We start from the raw sequence: 27,022 nt of genomic DNA on the forward strand, positions 1-27,022 counted from the left end.
GCTAAACGGGGGCAAACTTTGAAGTTACATGAGATATTGGGAGTGTTGCTCATGTCTAAACACCTTTTTTCTCTTTGATATAAATGTGCTGCTGCTTTTTGTTTTAGCTTTTTGGACCATACCCAGCAATACTCAGGGGTTATGCCTGACTCTGGGCTCCTGGATCTTATTTGGTAGTGCTCAGAGACCATAATGTTGCTAAAGATACAATCAGGATCAACATGCAAGGCAAGTGACTTACCCCTTTAACTATCTCTTCAGCACTATATCAAGTTTCTTAAACTGAATCACAGGGCACCAAATAATTTAATATAGGGGCAGCATGATGAATGTTTTGTTTGTATACCTACAAGCCCAGGGTCACATAAAGTTTTTTTTTCTTTTTGGATCACACCCGGCAATACACAGGGGTTACTGCTGGCTCTGCACTCAGGAATTACTCCTGGTGGTGCTCAGGGGACCATATGGGATGCTGGGAATCGAACCTGGGTCTCCACGTGCAAGGCAAACGCCTTACCCGCTTTGCTATCACTCCAGCCCCTCACATCCCTCACAAAAACTTTTAACAGGTGAAAAGGGGTTGCTAGTAAAAAGTGTTTAAGAAGCTCTTGATAGGGGATATAATCATTATTGGAGGTTTGAGAATAAAAGACTTATAATATCTCTCCTGGGTAACAGAATAAGAAACTACCTAGGGACCAGCAGAAGGATTATTAAGGAGCACATGGTCCTCTTTAATACTTACGGGTGTTTTTGACATTTAATAGTGTTAAAACTAAGGGAAATAAATAGACAAAGCCAGGTCCAGGAGACACAAAATAGAGATATTTTATTCTACCACTGAATCATGAAAAAGGGCACATATATCAAGAAATGAATCCTTCTACTATATGTCCAGATGTCTTCAAATTTAGGAAACATTAATCTAGAAAATCTAAAGAAATACAAACATACACATATATGTATACACACATATATCTGTATATACATAATTCAGGCTCATTGTTGCAAAATGTATTTACTATTTTTTAAATATCCATAAAAGCCATCAACTCTATCTTATACTTCTTCCTCTGCCATTATCATAATTTAATGTGTTTAGATTTTATTCAGCTTGTGTTTTAGTCACTCATGTAATTAGTCACACATACTACATATTTATTAGCAGATGCAAAGGAACATTTGGTTTAAATTATACTATTCATTACAGCTACCTGCAACATGATTTTTTCATCAGTATCTGCAACTTCACACATCTTGTGGTTTTCTATCCAGACTATTTCAGCTTCTTGTGCTGTACATATCTACATCTTCTGGATGGGACTGCCCATGATCCATGAGCTTGGGGTCAGGCACGAACTGTGCAGCACCTGATAAAGTATCAAAATAAAAGTACAGATTATTCATGCAATAAATTGGTACTGGAAATGCAACAGCAAGACACATAAGAAAGTCTCAGCTAGCATGGGCATAACATTAAAGTTGGGTGAAACAGAAAAATTAAGTAAAAGACATAATATATGGTAGTTTAATGGAGAAAAACAGGGAGGGGCATATATAGGTCTAGAGAGATCTGATTTTAAAATAGAAGTCTCCTGGAAATGTGGTATCTGGGCAAAGACTAAAGTCAGTGAGACTGTATCTGAAGGAAACACCATACAGAGTGAGCCAACAGAAGTAATCATAACATAACTAAGACATTATCTAAGGAAGTACAAAATGACCAATAATGGCTAGAACTGATTAAGTAAAATGTGATGATGGGTACAGTGATAGTGATAGCAGACATGATCAGAAACATAACAGAGGGCACAAAGAGCCATGGTAAGATTTCTCTTTAAGTTAAATAAGTTGCTGCATAGTTTTGGGCAGAGGAATGACATGAAGCTATATTTTAAAATAATTACTCTACACCATTGGGAGAGGAGACTATAAGGGAAGAAATGCAGAAGCCGTGTCGAGAAGTTTTGGAGAAGTGCCAATATCCTTTAATTAGGGTAGCAGTAGTGGACTGGATCCCAGATAACTTCTGAACATAAAATGGATAGGATTTCCTAAGGGACTGAATATGTTATATAAGAGCTTAAGTTGAAAAACTGAAGGAATTGAGTTCACATATACTGAGATAATAAAAACATGCTGAACTATATTTGTACATTCTAGTCAACTGTGTCCCTCAAAAAAAAAAAAACACACTCGGTAGAGATTTTTCTCTAAGTGTCTCCCAACCATGCTACCCACATCCTGTCCTTTGTCACTATTCACTTGCTAGGTGGAAAATGAAGTGTTATGTTTTAGATGTGCTAAATTTATATCACTAATGAAATATGCGAGTATAGATATTGAATAAGCAGCTAGAAATATTAGTTCGTAGAGTTTATTAAACCCTGGACTGGTTTTTAACTTCATGATTCTAGCCTATGGAATTTTAAACTAGGGGATTATATAAAATAATCTGGAGTATTGGAGAAGAGGTCTAAGAAATAATCCTTTGGAAATACTGAGTTTTTGAGGGAAAGATGATTAAATTAACATTGCCAAGAAGACTAAAAATGAAGAGCTAATCAATAAAGTATGAGATATCAAATCAGGTTTTATCTTACTGACCACATGAAGAGATTATTCAAAGGAAGTGAGAATAAATCAACCACATGGATGATTGCATAAAATGGATTGCATAAGAAGGGGATTTACAATCAATCAAATCTTGGATTTGGCATTGTGTGGGTGATCTTGATAAATGATGATTTTGACAAATGGATTGCATGGCTGACAAAATATGCTATTTACATACATTATCTCACAATTGCAAGATGAAGTGGGTCTTTATATCACCCACTTTTACAAATAAGAAAATTTTAATTTAGTGAGATAGAGAAACTGCAGACTAGTAGTAGGCATGGTTTTCCAAGCTTCTAGGAGCTAAAGAAAGACACAAGAGTCTGCTAGAAGATTTATCGTGCATGCCAGCAAAATGGAGGTAATTTCAAACCCACACACTGAGATGGATGCTGCACGCTCCTAATGCCTGGCTCCTCCAACAGGTCAGATCATAGGTGGGCATGGTTGTTTGAGTGAGTGACCCACCAATAAAATCTTCCCCACTGTATTCCATAAAATTCACAAATTGGTTCTTAAACAGAACTCTCACCAGTGCAGGCTGGCTAGCCTAAAAACATTAGGCCAATAGTGCATTAGATCCTATTCCAATCAACATTTTCTCAAAACCCACAAAAGTAATGGTGAGTCACAATAAACAATACAAACCTAATAAAAAGAAACAGTAAGTTCAGGCCAAAGAACATATTCCCTAAATGAGAGCAAAAGATTTCACACAATTACACAGGAACACCAAATTGGAAGGAAATATCCCTGAGGGAGAAAGAAGAGACCACCACTAACCTAGCTCCTCCCAGAATGCTCCATGGCAATGATGGGGGGGGGGTCGCTGATAGTGTATTGGTATATTGGAAAGAACCCCTTCTTATTACCACAGACAACATGGGGAAACAGCACAGAACACCACCACAAAGAATAGATAAAAATAGGAGCTCTGAAACCTCAACAGGGAATAACCACATGAAACAAAAAACTTAATGGATGCCTTCAAAGAATGACAACAGTTGAAGACAGACTCAGTGAAGTAGAAGATGAGCTGCAGAAAGATTCCAGGCAACAAAAGAAGATGAAAAAAGGCCTGAAAATAATGCAAGGGATAATGAGAACTATGAGATAAAATCAAGTGGCACAGCATAAGAATCATCAAAGTCCAGAGGGACAGGAAGGCAACCCCAATGAGGAAGTAACACTCAAAGACATCACTGATGAAAAGTTACCCGAGCTACAGAATGCAGGCATCCAGATACAACAAGCCTAAAGGGTACCAGCTAAAAGAGACCCTAATTAAAAGACTTCATGACATATCCTAATACGAACGAAGAAAAACATAGATCGAGATACAATACTGAAAGCAGTAAGACCAAAGAAAGAATTTACATACAAAGGATCATTCTTAGATTTACAGCAGACCTATCAAATGAAAGCCTCTGAGTCCAAAGTCAATAGTGGGATATAGTTTTAAAAACAGTGAAATGAAGGCCTCAATAAGAATATTATACCCAGGGATAAATGAAAGAGAGGGGGCTAGTATATAATATATATAATATTTCACTTATAGATAGATAGAAATACATACACACGCATACAGGGCTTTCATTCCCCAAAGCTGAATGCATATGCTTCTCCAGTACTTGCAGGACATCCTTTAAGAGAGGCCACATGCTGGGCCACAAATCACAGTTCCATAAAACTAAGAGTACAGAAATGGTATTAATTCTCTTTTCAGAACATAAGGCCCTGAAAGTAGAAATTAATCACCTACAGAAATGGAGAATCAAATCAAACACCTGGAAATTAAACATCCAGCTAGTGACCAGCCAGTGGATTAGAGAGGAGATAAATGATGCAATCAAAAGATTGCTGGAAGTCACACATACCAATCTCGGAATCCAGGGGCTTCTGGCAGTAATACCTCTAGGTTTATTACTAAAATATCAGAAATCCAAATTCATGTGGCTGCTATTGTTGCCACATGACATCATATGCTCTTCATAATCAGCAATAGAAAAAAAGTTATCTAATGATGTCCTTGTGGCAGGTTTGAATGTTGGGGAAAATTCCAAATAACAATGTTGGGTCTTTTGTCGTAATATTATTGAATGTGATCAATGTAGAGAGAGATAAAGTGGAAATCTGCAACACAGGCTGGGGGTAGGGTGGGGGGAGGGGGGTATACTGGGGTTCGTGGTGGTGGAAAATGTGCACTGGTGAAGGGACGGGTGTTTGATCATTGTATGACCAACCGAGACTTGAACTGAAAGGCTTTGTGACTGTTCTCATGGTGATTCAATAAATAAATTAAAAAAAAAAGATTCCTGGAAACTGTCATTCATCCAGGTCTCCGCATGATGGCAGGACCATTTCCCAGGGCTGCACGTCAAACTAGATCCCCTGAGAACGGCCGGTTTTCATCCTTGCTGTGCAGGGCACGGGAATTGAGGCACACCGCGTGCACCCAAAGCTGAGCCATCTCGACACCCTCTGCTCATTCATCCAGGTACCCGCCCCCCAGCGGCAGGACCCCTTCCCGGTGCCGCAGCTGCGTTAGCGAGTTATTCTCCCCCTACATATCACATAGGAACTATAAGTAGGGTAACCATAAGTTGCCCTCTTAGCTGGAACTTTCACTCCTGAAATGGAACAAACACTCCTGAAATTTATATGGAACAATATGCCCCCACGAATAGCTAAAGCAATTCTTGGGAAAAAGAAAATGGGAGGAATCAACCTCCCTAACTTCAAACTCTACTACAAAGCAGTAATAATTAAAACAGCATGGTACTGGAACAAAGGCAGAACTGCAGAACAATGGAACAGGTTTGAATATACTGACATCTCCCCCCAAACATATGATCATGTAATCTTTGACAAGGGAGCAAGAAATGTGAAGTGGAGCAAGGAGAGCGTCTTTAATAAATTATGCTGGCAAAATTGGACAGCTACATGCAAAAAAAAGTGGGCTCAGATCTCAGCCTAACACTATGTACAAGAGTAAGATCAAAATGGATTAGAGATCTCAAAATTAGACTGGAATCCATAAGGTACATTGAGACAAAGTGGGCAAAACCCTCCATGACACTGAAGCTAATGGTATCTTCAAAGATGTCACACCACTGGCCAAGCAAGTAAAAACAGAGATAGACAAATGGAACTCTCTTTTTTATTATTATTAGTGAAACACCATTAGGTACAGTTGTAGATTTACAATTTTTTGTGCTTGGGTTTCGATTATACAATGATCAAATACCCATCCCTCCACCAGTGCCCATTTTCCACCATCATGGATAATATCCCTCCCACCCCCATCCCTCCCATCCCACCCTGCCTCTGTGGCAGGGCAATCCCTTGTGTTCTCTCTCTCCTTTTGGGTGTTGTGGTCTGCAAAAGAGGCTTTGAGTGGCAAACATGTTCAGTGGGACTATCTTAAATTAAGACGCTTCTGCATCTCAAAAGAAACAGTGACCAAAATACAGACAGTCTACAGAATGGGAAAGGATATTCGCCAAATACACATGTGACATGGGGTTGATATCAAGGATATACAAAGTTCTGGTTGAACTCCCCAAGAAGAAAACATCCAACCCCATCAAAACAAGGGGTGACAAAATGAACAGAAACTTTCTCAAAGAAGAAATCCGAATGGCTAAAAGGCACATGAGAAAATGCTCTACATCATTAATCATCAGGGAGATGCAGATCAAAACCACAATGAGATATCATTTCACACCACAGAGACTGGCCCATATCCAAAAGAACAAAAACAACCAATGCTGCCTCGGATGTGGTGAGAAAGGGACCCTCCTTCACTGCTGGTGGGAATGCTGACTGGTTCAGCCCTTTTGGAAAACAGTATGGATGATTCTCAAAAAATTAGAAATTGAGCTCCTATTTGATCCAGCAATACCACTTTGGAAATATATTCCAGAGAGTCAAAAAATATAGTCAAAGTGACATCTGCACTTGTTTGTTCATTACAGCACTGTTTACAATAGCCAGAATTGGAAAAAAAACCCTGAGTGCCCTAGAACAGATGACTGGTTAAAGAAACTTTGATACATCTACATAATGGAGTACTTTGTAGCTCTTAGAAAAGATGAAGTCATAAAATTTACATACAAATGGTACCACATGGAAAGTATCATGCTAAGCGAAATGAGTCAGAAATGAGGGACAGACATAGAAAGATTGCATTCATCCGAGGAACATAAAGTAACAAAATAGGAGAGTAACACCCAAGAATAGCCAAGATAAGTACCAGGAGGTTCACTCCATAGCTGGAGGCCAGCCACACATGCTAGGGGGAAAAGGCAGCTCAGATAGAGAAGGGAGTGCCAAATAAAGGTGTTGGGAGGATCCTACCAGGATGGGAGATGCATACTGTAAGTAGACTATAGAGCGAACATGATTGCCACTCAATGCAAACCACAGCACTCTAAAGGATAGAGAGAACAAAAGGGAATGTCCTGCCACAGAGGCAGGGTGGGACGGGGGGATGGGGGTGGGAAGGATACTGAGATCAGTAGTGATGGAAATGGGCACTGGTGGAGGGATGGGTACTCGATCATTTTATAATTGAAACCCAAGCACAAAAATTTGTAAGTCTTCAACTGTACCTCATGGTGTTTCACTGATAAATATTAAAAAAAAGAAAATATTCCTGGAAACCAACAGAATAAGGATATGACCTACCAGAACCTGTGGAGCACTTTGCTATAAGTAAGTTTAAGCATTCTTCAGGAAGGAAGCCTCTCCCACCCGTCATGCCCAAATTTGTCTTCTCAGCTTGGAAAATGGCCAACAAAAGGAGCCCATACCAGCAAGGAGGAAGAAAATAAAACTTAGAGCAGAAATTAATGAACAGGAATCAGAAAACCAATCCAAAAGATCAATGAAACAAGGAGCTAGTTCTTTGGAAAAATGAACAAGATCAGTAAACTACTAGCAAGACTTACCAATGAGAGAGAGAATCCTAATAAACCAAATCAGGAATGAACAAAAGACAGAAACCACAGAAATTCAAAGGACATAACATTAAAGATTACTTTGAGAATCTTTATATCATGACACAAGAGTACCAAGAAGAATTAAATTTCTGGATTCCTATAACCTCCCAAGGTTGAAACTAGATTGGGAATATATGAACACACCTATCATTATTGAGGAAATTAAAATGGTTATCAAAAGTCTTCCCCCAACTCTCTAGAGACTTATAAATCTCAAAGGAGATCAACAAGCCATGAAAATTTCTCACAGTCCAGTTAAAAATTCAACTCCTGCTGGAATATCCAGTTTAAAATTCTGGATTTTCTGGAACACGAACCTGCAATGAAACATCTCTGAACTTTACAACACTGGCAGTCCAGTAGTTAGTATACCAAAACTGGATGAGATGTAATGTGGAAACCAACCAATCTTGATTAACAAAGTAATTAATACAACAGGCTTAATTGAAACATTTTAGTAATTCCTCAGATAGGAACTTAATGTAACCATGATGAGATACAATAATTTTCAGCATTTTTTCTAAGGAAATATTTTTTATCATTCTGTTAGTCATTTACTGGTAACAAACAATATAAAATAAATCATGGTGGGCCTAGTAGGGGTACAGGTTTGAGGGGTGGTTGTGAAACTGGAGACAGTGATGAAGGTAAGGTAACAGTGGTGGTAGGACTGGTTTTGGAATATTGGATTCCTGTAACAAATCATCATGAAAAACTTTGTGAATCACAGTGTTTAAATAAAATGTGGGGGAAAAATCAAGGCCCAGGTGGAGTCACTAGCAAATTCTTTCAAACCTTTGAAGAGGTCCAACTGTCAATCCTTTCCAAAATTTTCCAGGACATTAAAGAAACAGAAACACTCCCAAACAGACCTCCGAGGTAAGTATCACGCTGATACCAAAACCAGACAGAGACACCACAAAAAAGAGAATTACTGCCCATGTCCCTGTTAAACACAGATGCAAAGATACTCAACAAAATTATGCAAGTAGAAATCAACAAGTCATCAAAAAGATCAAAGTCCACAACCAAGTAAAGTTACTCCCTGGGTGCATTTTAAGAATGGCTTAAATTTGCAAATTAAGCAACATAATACAGCATATCAATGAAAACTAAAAAACACAGTTATATCAATAGATACCGAGAAAGCATTTGAGAAGCTCCAGCACCGATTCTCAAAAATGGGAGTTTTTGAGGAACTTTCCTCAATAGAGTCAACACTATATACCACAACCACACAGCAAGCATTATTCTCAATGGAAACGTGTTAAAACACTTTTCTCTTAGACCAAGCACAAGATACTTTTACCATTCAAATTCAATATAGTACTATAGTACTAGAAGTAGTTGCCATATAGTCAACAACATCTACCACAACCCCACATCAAGCATTATTCTCAATGTAAAAAAGCTGAAACACTTCCCATTAAGATCAAGCACAAGAAACTCTTACAACTCATTCAATATAGTACTACAGTACTGGAAGTACTTGCCATAGATGTTAGGCAAGAAAAGATATCAATGGCATCCAGATCGGAAAGAAGTCAAGCTTTCACTATTTACAGATGATACAATACTAAGAAAATCCTAAAGACTCTACATGAAATCTCCTAGAAAGAATGGGTTTTTACAGTAAAGTGGCAGGTTAGAATATTAATACCCAAAACTCCACTGCTACATACAAATAATTAATGAAAGACATAGTTTAAAAAATCCTGTTCACATTTGTGCCCTAAAAAATCAACTAGCTTAGAATCAGCTTAACTAAAGTAGTGAAGGGGACATATACAAAGAAACTTCAAGGAATAAAAGGACAGGAGGAAATGGAGACACACACCCTTCCTTGTAGATTGGGAAGATTAACCTTGTCAAAATGGGAATATTCCCCAAAGTATTCAATGCAGGTTTAATACAGATTCAATGCAGTCCCTATATGGATACCCAAAAGGTTTTTCAAAGAAATAGCTCAAACAGTCCTGTAATTCATATGAAATAATAACCCCCCACAAATATCTGACAGAATCCTTGGGAAAACAAAAGATGTGGGGAAATCACCTTCCACAACTTCAAACTGTACTACAAAGCAGTAGTGATTAAAACAGCATAGTACTGGAATAAAGACAGACCTGCAGATAAATGGTATAGAACTGAATACCCTAACACAGACCCTCAAATGTATGATCATTTAATCTTTGATAAAAGAGGAAGAACTATGAAGTGGAACAAGAAAGCTTCTTCAACAAGTGGTGCTAGGAAAACTGGGCAACTACATGCAAAAAATGAACTCAGACCTCTTTCTAACGCCATGCACAAAAGTCAGATCAAAATGGATTAAAAACCTGAAAATCAGACCTGAATCCATAAGGTACCTGGAGGAAAACGTTAGGCAGAATCCTCTATGACGCTGAAGCTAAAGACATCTTCAAAGATAAAAGGCCACTAACCAAACAAGTGGAAGCAAATATTTAAAAAATGAGGCTACACTAAGAAATGTCTGCACCTCAAAAGGAAGAGTAACCAAGATACAAAGACAGCTCCTGGATGGGAAAACTTATTTATTCAATACCCATCTGATAAGGAGTTAGTATCCAAGATATATATAAGCCACTGGTAGAACTTTACAAGAAAAAGACATCCAATCCCTTCAAAAATGAGAAGAAATGAACAGAAACTTTGTCAAAAATGCTCTGTCATTAATCATCAGGGAGATACAAACCAAAACAACCAGTAGATATGTTACACTACAGACACTGGCACACATGCAAAAGAATTAAACAACCAATGCTGATACAGATGCGGGGAGAAAGGGACTCAACTTCATTGTTGGTAGGAATGCTGACTGACCTAGCCTACTTGGAAAACAATATGGACGATTCTCAAAAAATTAGAAATTGAGCTTCCATATGACACAGCAATACCACTTCTGGAAATATATCCCTGGGGATTAAACCCTGGTCAGTTATGTCAAGACAAGTACCTTGCCTGCTATAATATTTCACCAGCCACAGGTTTTCAAATTTTTAATTTATCCACAACATTTCAGAAACATTATAAGCTAGAGGAATCGATTGCTTGAGCAGGCCCCAGTAACGTCTCCTTCATCCTAGCCCTGAGATTATATTCAAGGCTCTTTAGGAGAATGAGACCCATCATTGTTACTGGTATTTGGCATATTGGGTACGCCATGGGGAGTTTGCCAGACTCTGCCGTGTGGGCAGGCTACATTCGGTAGCCTGCCAGTTTGTCCAAAGTAGGAATGATAATAAGGTGTCATAATAGGATGTCAAGCGGCCGCGAATGCCGTGGTCGGGGCGGGGAGGAAAGCTCAACCCGCTCCCCTTCAAGGGGCCCTGTTCTCTTCCGGGACTGCACTGTTCTCTTCCGGGAGCTGGTTTTTATAGTCTCTGAGTCTTGGCCGTTGATGGGATTACTCGGCACCAGGGGGCCAGTTGGTGGGTGTGACCCCCGCCGACTGGAATTTGGAGGATCTGGGTGGAGGATGCTCGGCCCAAATCCGAGTAGGCTTGGAGATCTCGGCCCTGGAACCCGTGTGACTTTGTCCCTCTGCCAGTACCTTCATGTGTGTGGAGAGTGGTCTCAGCATGGTGGTGGCTGGTCCTGGAGGTCTTTGGCTGCCGGAGCCCTGGTCGGGGCGGGGAGGAAAGCTCAACTCGCTCCCCTCCAAGGGGTCCTGGCGGCGAGGAATATACATCAAAATCCCCTATCACTCTTTACCTATAATCTACCTGCTAGTAGAGACTTCACTTCTGAAAATTCTGCCTTATAATTCTCAGACTAAATTTCTTTTTTGGAGAAAAACAACCAAGTATTATATGAATCCCCCTCCGGATCAGATCTACCTAGCCTATGTTATCTGATTTTTGTCTTTAAAGAAAGATCCACATAATATATTATGGAGTAAATCAGGATCGCATCATTCAACTTGGAAATTTCTTAATCTGGTTAATGATTCAAGGGCTCTTTATCTTCTTGGTGGTAGGAATGGTGTTGATATATTATATGCCTAAAAGTTAACTATCAGTGATCCAATAGTCTTGTAAATCAGTTCTCAAATTAAATAAAAAAATTAAAAACCTTCTAAAATATCCATCCTTGATGGAGTTGAATAGTATAAGCAGCCAAGGAGCTTACCTTTCAAGTGGCCTACCCAGTTTCAATCCTTGGCATCCCAGATAGTTCCCGTTGCACTGCCTGGAGGTGATTCTTTTTTTAAAAAATTTTTATTAGTGAAACACCATGAGGTACAGTTCTAGAGTTACAAATTTTTGTGCTTGGGTTTCAATTATACAATGATCAAGTACCTATCCCTCCACCGGTGCCCATTTTCCACTACCACAGATCCCAGTATCCATCCCCCCCAATCCCCCCTGTCCCACCCTGCCTCTATGGCAGGGAATTTGCTTTTGTTCTCTCTCTCCTTTTGGGTGCTGTGGTTTGCAAAAGAGGCATTGAGTGGCAATCATGTTTGGTCTATAGTCTACTTTCAGCATGCTTCTCCCATCCTGGGAGAATCCTCCCAACATCCTTTATTTGGTGCTCCCTTCTCTCTCTGAGCTGCCTTTTCCCTTGGCGTGTGTGGCTGGCCTCCAAGCCATGATGTAAATGGAGGTGATTCTTAAGTGCGGAGTCAGGAGTAACTACTGAGCATTGCCTGGTGTGGCCCCAAAACAAAATAAAATCTCTATCCCCTGAACTTCATTTAACACTGTTAATTTCTAATAAAATTTCTAATAAAAGCATGTCTTGCCTCAAGTAATTTTTAGCAGATTTTATAAGAAGCTGATAAAAAGAAAGATGCTTAAATATAACAAACAGGAAAGAAAGATATTTAAATCATTGGATCATTGTTTCAAGGACCATTAGGCAGAATCTACTCACTGATAACCAAGCTCTCACATTTTTTCACTTACATGTCAAGCAAGGGGGCACACCAAGCTGTGCTCAAGACTGATGGCTAGATCCTCGCAATATGATGCTGGGGATCTGAGGTGCAGGAAGTCCCCAGGGCCATACCCAGTGGCACTTGGGAGGCCTATAGAACCACAACAAGATGTATAGGTGTAAAGCAAGTGTTACAGGATATTGTCAGGTACTAAACATACACACAGTCATTTTATCGACCCTCTTTGCATGACTAGTACTTTTTTTCATGTAATTGGTACTGTGTAGAAAAGAAACATGAAAACTCCTGAAGTTATTATCTATTAGACAGAGGACACTTGTTCATTCAGGAAAGGAGAAATTCTTATCATCTCAATCCAATAAACTGCAGTTTTATCAGGATTTAGTCCATCACAGTTTCTTCTCAGTTCCACAGGTAAGACACTACCAAGCATCATGCCCATGGAGAGACTAATGAATTTATGTATACTTGGCACTAAAAACCTAGGAAACTCAGTTTTGCCCATTTTGGTGAGAGTTTTCATCATAAACGGGTGTTGGATCTTGTCAAATGCTTTCTCTGAATCTATTGATATGGTGATATGGTTTTTATCTTTTGTTAAAATGATGGATTATGTTGATTGATTTCCGAATGTTAAACCACCCTTGCATACCCAGGATGAATCCCACTTGGTCGTGTTTTGTGATCTTTTTGATGAGTTGTTGGATTCCATTTGCTAATATTTTGTTGAGGATCCTTGCATCCATGTTCATCAGAGATACTGGCCTGTGAATTTCTTTGTTAGTGGTGTCTTTGTTTTCTTTTGCAATTAGGGAGATAGGTGCCTCATTAAAGCTGTTTGAGAGAGTTTCTTTTTTTCAATTTGCTGGAAAAGCTTGAGGAGAATTGGCAACAGTTCTTCTTTAAATGTTTGGAAGAATTTGCTAGTGAATCCATCTGGACCTGGGCTTTTGTTTTTGGGAAGGGTTATGATTACGGTTTTGATTTCCTTGATATCAATGGGTCTATTCAAGTATTCTAAGTCTTCTTGGCTCAGTTTTGGAAGATGGAGGAATCCAGGAATTTATCCATTTCTTTTAGGTTGTCTTGCTTAGTGGCATACAGACTCTCAAAGCAGTCTCTGATGATCTTTTGAATTTCATTGGTTTCTGTTGTAATGCACCCTTTTTATTTCTGATTTCGTTTATTAGGATTTTATTTCTTTCTTTCGTTGTGAGTTTTGCAAGTGGTTTATCAATCTTATTTTCTCAAAAACCAGCTCTTGGTTTCATTGCCTTTCAGATTTTTTTTTTGGGTTTTATGTCATTAATTTCTATTCTGAGTTTTATTATTTCATTCCGTTGGCCAGGTTTGGGTTCCTTTTGTTGGTCTTTTCCTAAGATCTTGAGCTGTGTAGTCAAGTTATCGATGTAGGCCCTTTTTTCCTTCCCAAGGAATGCTTGCAATGCTATAAATTTCTCCCGTAACACGGCTTTATCTCCATCCCATTAGTTCTGGTAGCTCGTGTCTAAATTCTCATTTGTTTTCAGATATCTTTTGATTCTTCCTTGATTTCTTTCCTGACCCACTAGATCTTCAACATCGAGCTGTTTAATTTCCAGGTGTTTGATTTGGTACTCTGCTTCTGTGTGTGATTTGCTTCTATCTTCAGCACATCATGGTCTGAAAAGATAATTGATGCAGTTTCTATCTTCCTGATTCTACTGAGGTATGTTTTGTGACCCAGCATGTGGTCTATTTTGGAAAATGTTTCGTGTGCAATAGAAAAGAATGTGTATTCTTTCTTTTTAAGGTGTAAAGCCCTGTATAGGTCTGTTAGCCCTATCTCTTCTATTTTTTCCTTCAAAGCCATTGTTTTCTTGATGAGTTTTGTTTTGTTGATTTATCCAGAGGTGATAAGGTGGTGTTGAAGTCTCCAACTACTACTGTATTGCTGGCAAAGTACTTCTTATCATCTGTTAGCATTTAAGTATTTAGCTGGTTCCTCATTAGGGGCATATACATCTAAGAGTGTGATATCTTTCTGTTGTACATATCCCTTGATAAATAAAAAATGGTCTTCGCTGTGCCTTCTAATCTTTTTCAATCTTAAATCTATGTTGTCGGATACTAGTATGGCCACCCTAGATTTTTTGCGGGAGCTGTTTGCTTGCAGGATTGTTTTCCATTCTTTAACTTTGAGTCTGTGTTTGCTCTGACTCTTCAGATGAGTTTCTTTAGGCAGCAGGATGTTGGTTTCAGTTTCTGGATCCACTTTGCCACTCTTTGTCTCTTTTTGGTGCATTTAGACCATTGACACTGAGAGAAATTATTGTAATGGGGTTTTGTGCCATCTTTCTATAAGGGTGTGTTGTGCTTATGGATGTTTTCCTTCTTGAATTACAGGAGCCCTTTTCGTCCTTCTTTGAGTCTTCATAGATTTAAAACCTTGAGTCTATGAAGTTCCTGAGTTGTTGTTTATCTATAAAATGGTGTATCATTCCATCGAGTATGAATGAGAGTTTAGCTGGATAAAGTATTCTTGGTAAGGCATTCATTTCATTGAGTTTTTTTCACTATATCTCACCATTGTCTTCAGGCTTGGAGAGTTTCCTCTGATAGGTCTGCTGTAAATCTAAGGGGTGCTCCTTTTTATGTGATTTCCTCCTTAGACCTTGCTGCTTGCAGTATTGTGTCTCTATCAACAGCATCCATCATTCTGACTATGATATGCCTTAGAATGTCTTTATTTTTATTTTTTTTAATTAGAGAAGCACCATAAGGTACAGTTGTAGATTTACAAATCTTTGTGCTTGAGTTTCGGTCATACAATGATCAAATACCCATCCCTCCACCAGTGCCCATTTCCCCCCACCCCCCTCCCACCCTGCCTCTGTGGCAGGGCATTGCCCTTTGTTCTCTCTCTCCTTTTAGGTGTTGTGGTCTGCAAAAGAGGCATTGAGTGGCAATCATGTTCAGTCCATAGTCTACTTTCAACATGCATTTCCCCTAATGGGAGGATCCTCCAAACAACCTTTATTTGGTGTTCCCTTCTCTATCTGAACTGCCCTTTCCCCTAGAATATCAGGCTGGCCTATAAGCTATGGAGTATCCTCCTGGTGTTGATCTCAGCTATTCTTAGGTATTTATCTCATATTTTGTTGCTTTATATCCCCCAGATGAATGCAATTTTTCTATGTCTATCCCTCTCTTTCTGACTCATTTCGCTTAGCATGACACTTTCCATATTGTACCAGTTGTATGTAAATTTCATGACTTCATCTTTTCTAGAGCGATAGCACAGCGGGTAGGGCGTTCGCCTTACACGCGGCCAACATGGCCGACCCGAGTTCGATTCCTCCGCCCCTCTCGGAGAGCCCGGCAAGCTACCGAGAGTATTCGATATGCCAGACACAGTAACAACAAAGTCTCCAATGGAGACGTTACTGGGCCCGCTCGAGCAAATCGATGATCAACGGGAGGGCCATCTTTTCTAAGAGCTACATAGTACTCCATTGTGTAGACGTACCAAAGTTTCTTTAACCAGTCATCTGTTCTTGGGCACTCAAGTTTCTTCCAGTTTCTGGCTATTGTAAAGAGTGCTGCAATGAACAAACAAGTGCAGATGTCACTTTGACTACACATTTTTGCCTCTCTGGGGTATATTCCCAGGAGTGGTATCGCTGGGTCAAATGGGAGCTCAATTTCTAATTTTTTGAGAAACGTCCATACTGTTTTCCAAAAGGGCTGAACTAGTCGGCATTCCCACCAACAGTGAAGGAGTGTCCCTTTCTCGCCACATCCGTGCCAGCATCGGTTGCTTTTGTTCTTTTGAATGTGGGCCAGTCTCTGAGGTGTGAGATGGTATCTCATTGTGGTTTTGATCTGCATCTCCCTGATGATTAATGATGTAGAGCATTTTCTCATGTGCTTTTTTGCCATTCGGATTTCTTCTTTGAGAAAGTTTCTGTTCATTTCATTGCCCCATTTTTTGATGGGGTTGGATGTTTTCTTCCTGTGGAGTTCCACCAGTATTTTGTATATCCTTGTTATCAACCCCTTGTCATATGTGTATTCGGTGAATATCCTTTCCCATTCTGTAGACTGTCTTTGTATTTTGGTCACTGTTTCTTTGGAGGAGCAGAAGCTTCTTAGTTTAAGATAGTCCCATTTATCTATCTCTGTTTTCACTTGCTCGGCCAGTGGCGTGCCATCTTTGAAAGTACCATTAGCCTCAATGTCATGGAGGGTTTTGCCAACTTTTTCTTCAATGTACCTTATGGTGTCTGGTCTGATGTTGAAGTCTTTAATCCATTTTGGTCTTATTTTTGTACATGGTGTTAGGCAGAGTTCTGAGCCCATTTTTTTGCATGTAGTCGTCCAGTGATGCCAGGACAATTTGTTAAAGAGGCGTTCCTTACTCCACTTCACATTACTTGAACCTTTATCAAAGATTAGATGATCATATGATTGAGGGGAGATGTCAGTGTATTCAACCCTGTTCCATTGGTCTGCAGTTCTGCTTTTGTTCCAGTACCACGCTGTTTTAATTATTACTGCTTTGTAGTAGAGTTTGAAGTTAGGGAGGTTGATTCCTACCATTTTCTTTTTCCCAAGAATTGCTTTAGCTATGCGTGGGGGCTTATTGTTCCATATAAATTTCAGGAGTGTTTGCTCCATTTCTTTGAAGAATGTCATGGGTATCCTTATAGGGATTGCATTGAATTTATACAATGCTTTCGGTTGTATTGCCATTTTGACAATATTAAATCTCCCGACCCATGAGCAGCGGATATCTTTCCATTTCCTCATGTCCTCTTTTATTTCCTGAAGTAGCGTTTTGTAGTTTTCTTTGTACAGGTCCTTTACTTCCTTAGTTAAGCTGATTCCTAGGTACTTGATTTTCTGGGGCACAATTGTGAACGGGATTGTTTTTTTCATGTTGCTTTCTTCTCTCTCACTGTTTGTGTATAGGAAAGCCATGGACTTTTGGGTATTGATTTTATAGCCTGCAACTTTACTATACGAGTCTATTGTTTCTAGGAGTTTTTTGGTGGAGGTTATTGGGTTCTCTAAGTATAGTAACATATCATCTGCGAATAGTGACAGCTTGATTTCGTCCTTTCCTACCTGAATGCCCTTAATATCTTTTTCTTGCCTAATCGCTATTGCAAGTACTTCCAGTACTATATTGAACAGCAGTGGAGAGAGTGGGCATCCTTGTCTCGTCTCTGATCTTAGAGGGAAGGCTCTCAGTTTTTCCCCATTGAGGATGATGCTTGCTGTAGGCTTGTGGTAGATGGCTTTAACTATGTTGAGGAAAGTCCCCTCTATACCCATTTTAGCTAGGGTTTTCATCATAAAGGGGTGCTGGACCTTGTCAAATGCTTTCTGTGCATCTATTGATATGATCATATGCTTCTTATCTTTTATTTTGTTGATATGGTGGATTATGTTGATTGATTTCCGAATGTTAAACCATCCTTGCACCCCTGGGATTAATCCTACTTGGTCATGGTGTATGATCTTTTTGATGAGTAGTTGGATTCTATTTACTAGTAGTTTGTTGGGATCTTTGCATCTGTGTTCATCAGGGATATCGGCCTGTAATTCTCTTTCTTTGTGGTATCTCTGTCTGCTATTGGTATCAGTGTGATATTCGCTTCGTAAAAACTATTCGGAAGTGTTTTTGATATTTCAATTTCGTGGAAAAGCTTAAAGAGGATTGGGAGTAATTCTTCTTTAAAGATTTGGAAGAATTCACTACTGAATCCATCCGGGCCAGGGCTTTTGTGCTTGGGGAGACTTTTTATTACCATTTCAATTTCCTTGATGGTGATAGGTCTGTTCAGGTATTCCAGGTCTTCTTCTTGGTTCAGACTTGGGAGTCTGTAGGAGTCTAGGAATTTATCCATTTCCTCGAGCTTTTGATGTTCCGTGGCATAAAGCTTCTCAAAGTACTCCCTGAGGATCCTTTGAATTTCTGTAGTTTCTGTTGTTATGACCCCCTTTTCATTTCTGATTCGGTTTATTAGAGTTTTCTCTCTCCCCTTCTTTGTGAGTTTTGCTAGAGGCTTATCGATCTTGTTAATTTTCTCAAAGAACCAGCTCTTGGTTTCATTGATCTTTCGGATTGTTTTTTGGGTTTCCATCTCGTTAATCTCTGCTCTGAGTTTTATTATTTCCTTCCTCCTGTTCAGGTTGTGCTCCTTTTGTTGGTCCTTCTCCAAGCTCTTAAGCTGTGAGGTTAGTTTATTTATGTGGGCTCGCTCCTCCTTTCTGAGGAATGCTTGTAGAGCTATAAACTTTCCTCTTAAGACAGCTTTTGCTGTGTCCCATAAGTTTTGGTAACTCATGTCCTCATTTTCATTCGTATCTAGGAATCTTTTGATTTCCTCTTTGATTTCCATTCTAAGCCACTCGTTGTTCAATGGCGCACTGTTTAATTTCCAGGTGTTTGATTTAGTTTTCTGTTTTTGTGTGTGATTTACTTCTAATTTAAGCGCATTGTGGTCTGAGAAGATTGTTGATACAATCTCTATCTTCTTAATTTTATGGAGGTATGTTTTGTTGCTCAGCATGTGGTCTATCTTGTAGAATGTTTCATGTACGCTTGAGAAGAATGTGTATTCAGCTTTTTGAGGATGAAGTGTCCTGTATATATCTACTAAGTCCCTTTCTTCCATTGTTTCCCTCAGATTAAGTATGTCCTTGCTAAGTTTGAGTCTGGTTGATCTATCCAGAGGTGACAAAGCGGTGTTGAAGTCTCCCACTAGTATTGTGTTGCTATTGATGTCTTTTTCCAAATCTATGAGTAGTTGTTTTAAGTACTTTGCTGGTCTCTCATTAGGTGCATATATATTTATTATTGTAAGTTCTTCCTGTTGTACAGATCCTTTGATCACTAAGAAATGGCCTTCACTGTCTCTTATGACCTTCTTCACTCTGAAATCGATGTAGTCTGATATTAAGGTGGCTACCCCAGCTTTTTTTATGGGAGCTGTTTGCCTGTAGGATTGTTTTCCAGCCTTTGACTCTGAGTCTGTGTTTGCTTTTACTATTAAGGTGTGTTTATTGCAGGCAGCAGAATGTTGGGTTCAATTTTCTAATCCATCCTGCCACTCTGTGTCTTTTAATTGGTGCGTTTAGCCCATTGACATTGAGAGAGATTATTGTTATGGAATTTTGTCCCATTGTTCTGTTGAAATTAGGTGTATTTGAGGGGCCTGTCCTGTCTTAAAGTAGCCCATTTAGTTGTACTTGTAACCATGGTCTTGAGTCTATGAAGTTTCTGAGCTGTTGTTTTTCTGTGAAACTGTGTGTTGTTCCTTCTGTTATGAATGAGAGTCTCGCTGGGTAAAGTATTTTTGGAGAGGCATTTATTTCACTGAGTTTTTTCACTATGTCCCACCTCTGTTTTCGGGCCATGAGGGTTTCATCAGAAAAATCAGCTGTGAATTTTAAGGATGCTCCTTTGTAAGAGGATCTTGCTGCTTTCAGGAGAAGGCCACGCCCACTTCTAAGAGGCCACGCCCCTTTTCTGGTGGCCACGCCCCGAGCCTGTCCTAGGCGACACCCACCCAGGATCCTGGAATGGAGGAAGGGTGGTCTACAGTCTCCCCACTGGGCTTCAGGCGGGAATCTGAGGCGCAGCTGGGGGGGCAGGAGCACTTCCTGGCTGGACGCCCCCGACCCACCTGGAGGGGAGGAGCCGACGGACTGGTGGTCGGTCCCCCGGAGATGGACGGGCGCTTTCCCCACTGGGCTTCAGGCGGGAATCTGAGGCGCGGCTGGGGGGGCAGGAGCACTTCCCGGCTGGACGCCCCCGACCCACCTGGAGGGGAGGAGTCGACGGACTGTTGGTCGGTCCCCTGGAGATGGACGGGCGCTTTCCCCACTGGGCTTCAGGCGGGAATCTCAGAATGTCTTTATTAAAGTCTCTTTTATCTGGCACCCTTCTGGCTCCTTGGACCTGGGTGCCTGCATTCTCTAACTCTGGGAACTTTGCAGCAATGAGTTCTTTAATTGTGGCTTTTTCATTGGAGTTGCCTCCCTGTTCTTCTGGTACTTCCATGATTCTAATGTTGTTCCACTTGGAGTCATCCCCTAGGTCTCTGACTCCCCTTAGAGCTATTTTGAGGTCTTTTCCCATTGTTTGTTGTTGCCTGTAAGATTTCTTTTGCTCATCTTCAAGTTCACTAATTCTGTCTTCAGCTGTAGTCATTCTACTGCTGAGGGTGCCCACTGACATTTTAATTTCATCTACCGAATCCTTTATTCTTTTTGTAGCTTTCTTATTTTTCTCTTATTTCTTCCTGTATTTTCTCGACTATCTGTTCTGCTGTTTCTTTCATTCCTTTAATTTTCTGGATGTCTGCTCCATTGATTCTTTGAGTTCCTTGTACATCTTCAGCATTTCATCTCAGAATTTTTTATCAGAGAGTTTGTATTTGTGGGTAACCCCTATTGAGGACTCAGAAGTCTTCTTCCTCGTCTCCTCATAGTGGAGATTTGTGCTGTTTTCTCGTGCTGTTGTGGTTGTACAGAGGTAAAAATCTTGAAGTAAACTAGCACTGTTCCCTCTTATAGCAGGAAAGGATTCTGAATAAGGTCAGTCAAGGGTGGTCATTCTTCTCCCCATCTAGAAGATGTCCTTCCTCTCAGACATTATTCTGTGGCTTATGATAGGCATCTAGTGAAGTGTTGGAGGAGGAGCTCTTTTATAATGCAGTTGTACAGTTTCTTATGTATAGTGGTCTTTTGTTGGAATTGGAGAAGACCAGTGGATTATTGTCATATTGTGTTTGATGTGGCCAGGACTTTTTCCACAGAATGAGGTGATAAAGGTTGGGATGTGAGTCGAGAATGGTGGGAGTGGGAAATATAACTGTGGCCTCACAAAAGGCCACGCCCATTTCGAGGAGGCCACGCCCCTACCATGGAGGCCACACCCACAGACAGTCCAGATGCTAGTCCATAGACCTGGGGCCAAGGGCATGTGCAGAGGAAAGATGGGGCTGAGTGGGTGTCCACGCAGCAGAACTCCAGTGGGTCCCCTCAGGGAGCTATCTGGGTGGCAGGAGACCAGGAGTGCAGGGCAGGACAGGATTGGGGCGCACAGACTGACCCACCTGTACAGAGGAAAGGTGGGGGCTGGTTGGGCGAGGGCGCATGGCAAAACTCCGTTAGGTGCTGTCAGGGAGCTGTCCGGGTGGCAGGCAATCGGGGGTGGAAGCAGGAGCGCTGGGCATATTTTTTACTTTAACCATAAGATTTCTATCACTACTGCTCAACTCCGTCACTATAATGAAATGTGGTCACAGACAATGCAGAAATGAATAAGAATGGGCTTTGTTCCAATAAGTTTTATTTATGAACAGTGAGATTTGAATTTCATTTAATTTTCACTTGTCACGTATTTTTTCTTTGATGGGTTAACATAGAAATTATTCTTGCCTTACAGAATGTACAAAAACAGGTAGTGAGGCAGATGTGGGGTAAGGTAACAGTCTGCAAACATCTGAGGTGTAAGAATATTAAGAATATTAATTATTTTAGACTGTGAGAGTTTTCACTGTTTTTTTAAAAAAACAAGATTTACAAAAACTTCATTGTCATGTTGACTAAATTATCTGTAAACTCAAAATAATATAGTTTCAGTATAAATGAATATAGATGATCAAAAACAACCAAATTTATATTCAAAGGTGTGATACAAAGCACAACCAATGAATTCTATGTGGTGATAAATAGTGGTAATGACTAAGCGTCCAAGCTAAGTGATCTAGTCCCCAAGTGTGCTCAGTGAAAAATGGTTTATTAGCTCAATAAACAATTACCTTAGGTGATTGATATTATCTTCAAACTCTCATTAAGAATGCTATAAGAAGGATCACCAACCTTTCAGAAACAAAAGGGTCCCATGAGTGAGTGCTCCAGCATGGCCCAGAAATGAGCAAGCCCTGTAAGACCCCACCCAGAACAAAGCCCCACAAACCAATTACCCAGAAATGCAAGTATCCAGAATTAAGTGCTGCAGCCCCAGCCTGGTGTCTTGCAAGTCTTTGGAGCTCCCAGAGACAGGAGCCTTGTCCCTGCACTGATGACTAGGAAACATTCAGGAAAGCTGAACTCCTGGGTGAGAGTTACCAAGGGGGATTATAAAAAATAACAAGTCATTCATGAGACACACCACAGAAGACAAGTGAAGCCATAGCTGCATACTCCAGACAGTACAGACATACCACCAGGGGTTTCCACCCCATAGTGACCCAGGGAGTAAATCAAACAACATCCACTATTGCCTAGAAGCAATAAATGTGCCACTCAGACTATGGAGAACCAGGAACAATATAATAAGAAACTCAGCTATGTGTTTTGTCAACAGAGGGTGACAAAACACCAGTAAAATCTCCAATTATATCAGATTTTTATAATCTGCTGAAGAAGACTGCATAGTAATAATCCCACCAGTGTTTAGTCATCAAAAATATTTGAATAGAGAATTAAAAAATTGGAGATATAAAAAATTAAAGAACTCATTCAAATAGAAATAAAAGAACAAAAGAATAAAACAGAAAGTCTCCAGAGGAAAACAGATGAAGTAGACATTGAATCAGTGATTTTAAGATATCTAACAGCTCCATCAATAAAGAAGCAATATGAGATATTGTTCACAAGTATAGGAAGAACAACTTCATAATCACAGGGATACCAGATGGAGGAAAAGGAGATGAAAGCACATGAATTTCAAGAGCCCCAAAGAGTACCAAAGCAATCCAAAAGAAAATACCAGCACATATCGTGATCAAAAAGTCAAGATCCAAATACAGAGGCAGACTTCTTAAAGCTGCAAGAGAGAAGCAAAATCTCATATACAAGGGAAAAACTATAAGATACACAGACTTCTCTAAAAAAATTCTATATGTAAAAAGAATTAAGAAAAATCATATTGAATGAAAAAGAAACTCCAAGCAAGAATCTCTATCCAGAAAGTTTTGCTCAAGTGGGCCCAGTAACATCTCCATTGTGAGACTTCTTTTTACTGTGTTTGGCATATACTATCGGTAGCTTGCCAGGCTCTCTGAGAGGGGCGGAGGAATTGAACCTGGCTCGGCCAGGCTTGCTGCATGCAAAGCAAATGCCCTACCGCTGTGCTATCAATCCAGAAAGTTTAAAGAGGAATAAAAACATTCTTAGACAAAAAGAAACTGAAGACATTTGTAGCATCTAAACCAGCTCTCCATGTAATCAACAACAAAAAAATAGCTAAGCAACCAAACTTCTCACAGACACAGGGTAACAAATTCCCTCATATAAATTATTAATCAAAATATTAATGCACTCAACTCTTCCATAAAAAGGCACAGAGTGGCCGAATGGATCAGGAAACAAATTCAACTTTTTTTTGCCTGTGGGAAATTATCCCATGAATGCAGGCACTAAGATGTGGGCAGTATCCTGGGATAAACAAGCTTAAGGGAAAGCATTGACGTAAGCAGAAAGTGTTCAGATAAGAAAAGCACTTGCCTGTATGTGGGGAAACATCCTGCTAGAGAAGCAGCGGGTCTAAGCAGGAAAAGTCCTGCTAAATACAGGCAGGAAATATCCTGCTATGGAGAGCTTGAGGAGATTTGTGGGTAAAACAGACAGCTTGGCAGGGAGAGTCCTGCCAAAAGAGAAAAGTATTCCCACAGTCTCAAGGCTATTTTTTTATCTACTCCTCTGTCCCCATGCTCACACCTGCACTAGCAGTTTAATAACTTTTCTATATAGTAACTCATTATGAATGCTGTGTGTGATAAGAGGGAAGAGTAAAATGGATGCTGTACCTAATAAAAAGGCAAAGGAGTCTTTTGTTCAAAACTGTTGAGATTAGCTTCCTATTTAGAAATGCCACATCCATTTCATTTTTTAAAAAAATTTATTGAATAACTGTGAGGTAGTTACAAGCTTTCATGTTTGGGCTACAATCACACTAAGATCAAACACCCATCTCTCCACCAGTGCACATTTCCTACCACCAATATCCCCAGTATATGCCCCCTTTCCCACCCTCGTTCTGCTTCCATGGCAGACAATATTCCCCATACTCTCTCTACTTTTGGGCATTATGGTTTGCAATGCAGATACTGAGAGGTTATCATGTTTGGCCCATTATCTACTTTCAGCACACATCTCTCAACCTGACTGGTTCCTCCAGCCATCATTTTCTTAGTGATCCCTTCTACATTCCAGCTGCCTTCTCCCCTTTGCTCATGAAGCAGGCTTCCAGCTATGGAGCAATCTTCCTGTCCCATGTATCTACTAGGTGTCAGCCTCATGTTATGTTGTTTTATACTCCACAAATAGGTGCAGTCCTTCTATGTCTGTCCCTCTCTTTCTGACTCATTTCACTTAACATGATACTCTCCATGTCTCTCCATTTGCAAGCAAATTTCATGACTTTATCTCTCCTACTGAGAGGTGAAGTAATGAGATTTGGAGATGACCGCTGAACTAGAGCCATTACGACTGGATTCTGTGGGACATCAAAAGATTGCATGGCCACCCACCTAGGAGATGGTCAGACTTCTTCATCAAGACCCTGAACAATCAGTTTGAGGCTCTTCGTGTTCCTAGAATGAGCAGACGTCACTGTGCTACACTAGCATGTGACAGGAACAGATGGAGCGTTACTGGTGGCCACTTGAGCAAATCGATGTGTAACAGGATGTCAAGTGATCAAGTGATCAAGTAATCTCTCCTAATAGCTGCATAGTATTCCACTCTGTAAATGTACCAAAGACACTAGTAGAATTTTACAAGAAAAAACCTCCAACCCCATCAAAAATGGGGAGAAGAAATGAACAAAAGTTTCCTCAAGAAAGAAATACAAATAGCCAAAAGGCACATGAAAAAATGCTACACATTGCTAGTCATCAGAGAGATGCAAATCAAAACGACAATGAGATATCATCTCACACCACAGAGACCGGCACACATTCAAAAGAACAAAAGCAACCAGTGCTGGTGGAGATGTGTGGAAAAAGGGACGCTCTTTCACTGTTGGTAGGAATGCCCACTAGGTCAACCTTTCTGGAAAACAATAAGGACAGTCCTTCAAAAACTAGAAACTGAGCTTCCATATGACCCCGCAATAGTACTTCTGGGAATATATCCCAAGGATACAAAAAAGCACAGTAGAAATGACATCTGTACTTATATGTTCATTGTAGTACCATTCACAATAGCCAAAATCTGGAAACAACGCAAGCGCCCTAGAACAGATGACTGGTTCTGTTTCATTCTTTACACTGGCCCCAATTGATGGAGTATGGTGCTTTCTTTGCACATAGCTGCAAACAGCCCACCCAGGTTCATACTGGTACCATACATAGACCCCCAGGCCATGCCAGGAGTGATCCCTGAGCTCAGAGCTGGAGCAAGACCTGGGCACTGCTGGGTGTGCTCCTTGACCCTGCCCCACTACCTGCAAAAAGCAGTATAGCCATATTTATATCAGACCAAAAAATTTAAAAAATAATATTCGGGGGAAGAAAATAAAAGATAGGAATGGGCATTACATGATGGGTACAGGGTTAATATATCAATAAAACTTAAATCGTATCAAGATATATATACAAAATGAAGGGCAAGCAAAGTTTATAATAATTCTACTAATAAACCTGAGGAGATACACCAATGGCAACACAGTAGTAGAGGGTGAGTTTAATATTCCATTCACCTGACTGAACAGATCAAGTATAACATTATTTAAAAAACAAGAATCCAATTTTGGGTCTAAAAGACCAAGATAGAATGCTCCACCACCCACCCTCCCTCTAATAAAAGCTATAGACATTATTCCCTATTGCACACAGAGCATAATTCAAGACAGGTAAAATGCTGAGACACAGAGTATCCATAAAAGTCAAAAATAGAAATCATATTAAATTTATTTTCAGACCATTATATCATGAAGATGAGTTGGAGTGATAGAAAAGTAGGTAGGGCATTTGCCTTGCACACAGCTTACCTGGGTTTGATTCCTCCGCCTTTCTTGGAGAGCCTGGCAAGCTGCCGAGAGTATCTCACTCACACGGCAGAGTCTGGCAAGCTACCCATGACGTATTCGATATGCCAAAAACAGTAACAACAAGTCTCACAATTTGTTGTGAGATGTTACTGGTGCCCACTTGAGCAAATCGATGAACAACACGAGGACAGTGCTACAGTGCTACAGTGCTATATCATGAAGATAGAAATCAATCAAGGAAAACTATCAAAATCTCCAATATTTGGACACTTAGAAACATACTGTTAAATAACAATTGCGTATAAAAGGCAGCTGAGACAGAGAAGGGACCACCAAGTAAATGATGCTAGGAGGGCTCACTCAGGATGGGAGATGTGTGCTGAAAGTAGACTATAGACTGAACATGATGACCACTTAGTACCAGTATTGCAAACCATACCACCAAAAAGGAGAGAGAGAGAGAGAGAGAGAGAGAGAGAG

The 27,022-nt window shown here is 40.1% G+C and overlaps 1 protein-coding gene across 3 annotated transcripts in view; it reads right to left on the reverse strand.

The window, feature by feature from the left end:
- Window positions 1-803: 803 nt before the first annotated feature.
- APOOL (apolipoprotein O like) overlaps window positions 804-27,022 on the reverse strand; it is a 73,689-nt gene continuing 47,470 nt past the window's right edge. For all 3 annotated transcript variants that reach the window (XM_056124155.1, XM_056124157.1, XM_056124156.1), the window contains one exon: window positions 804-1,370. In XM_056124155.1, the coding sequence (XP_055980130.1) occupies window positions 1,282-1,370 (89 nt within the window). In that variant the 3' untranslated portion in view covers window positions 804-1,281. The remainder of the gene's footprint in view (window positions 1,371-27,022) is intronic.

This window comes from Sorex fumeus, unplaced genomic scaffold (genome assembly GCF_029834395.1).
Source record: "Sorex fumeus unplaced genomic scaffold, SorFum_2.1 ptg000050l, whole genome shotgun sequence".
Lineage (NCBI taxonomy): Eukaryota > Metazoa > Chordata > Mammalia > Eulipotyphla > Soricidae > Sorex > Sorex fumeus.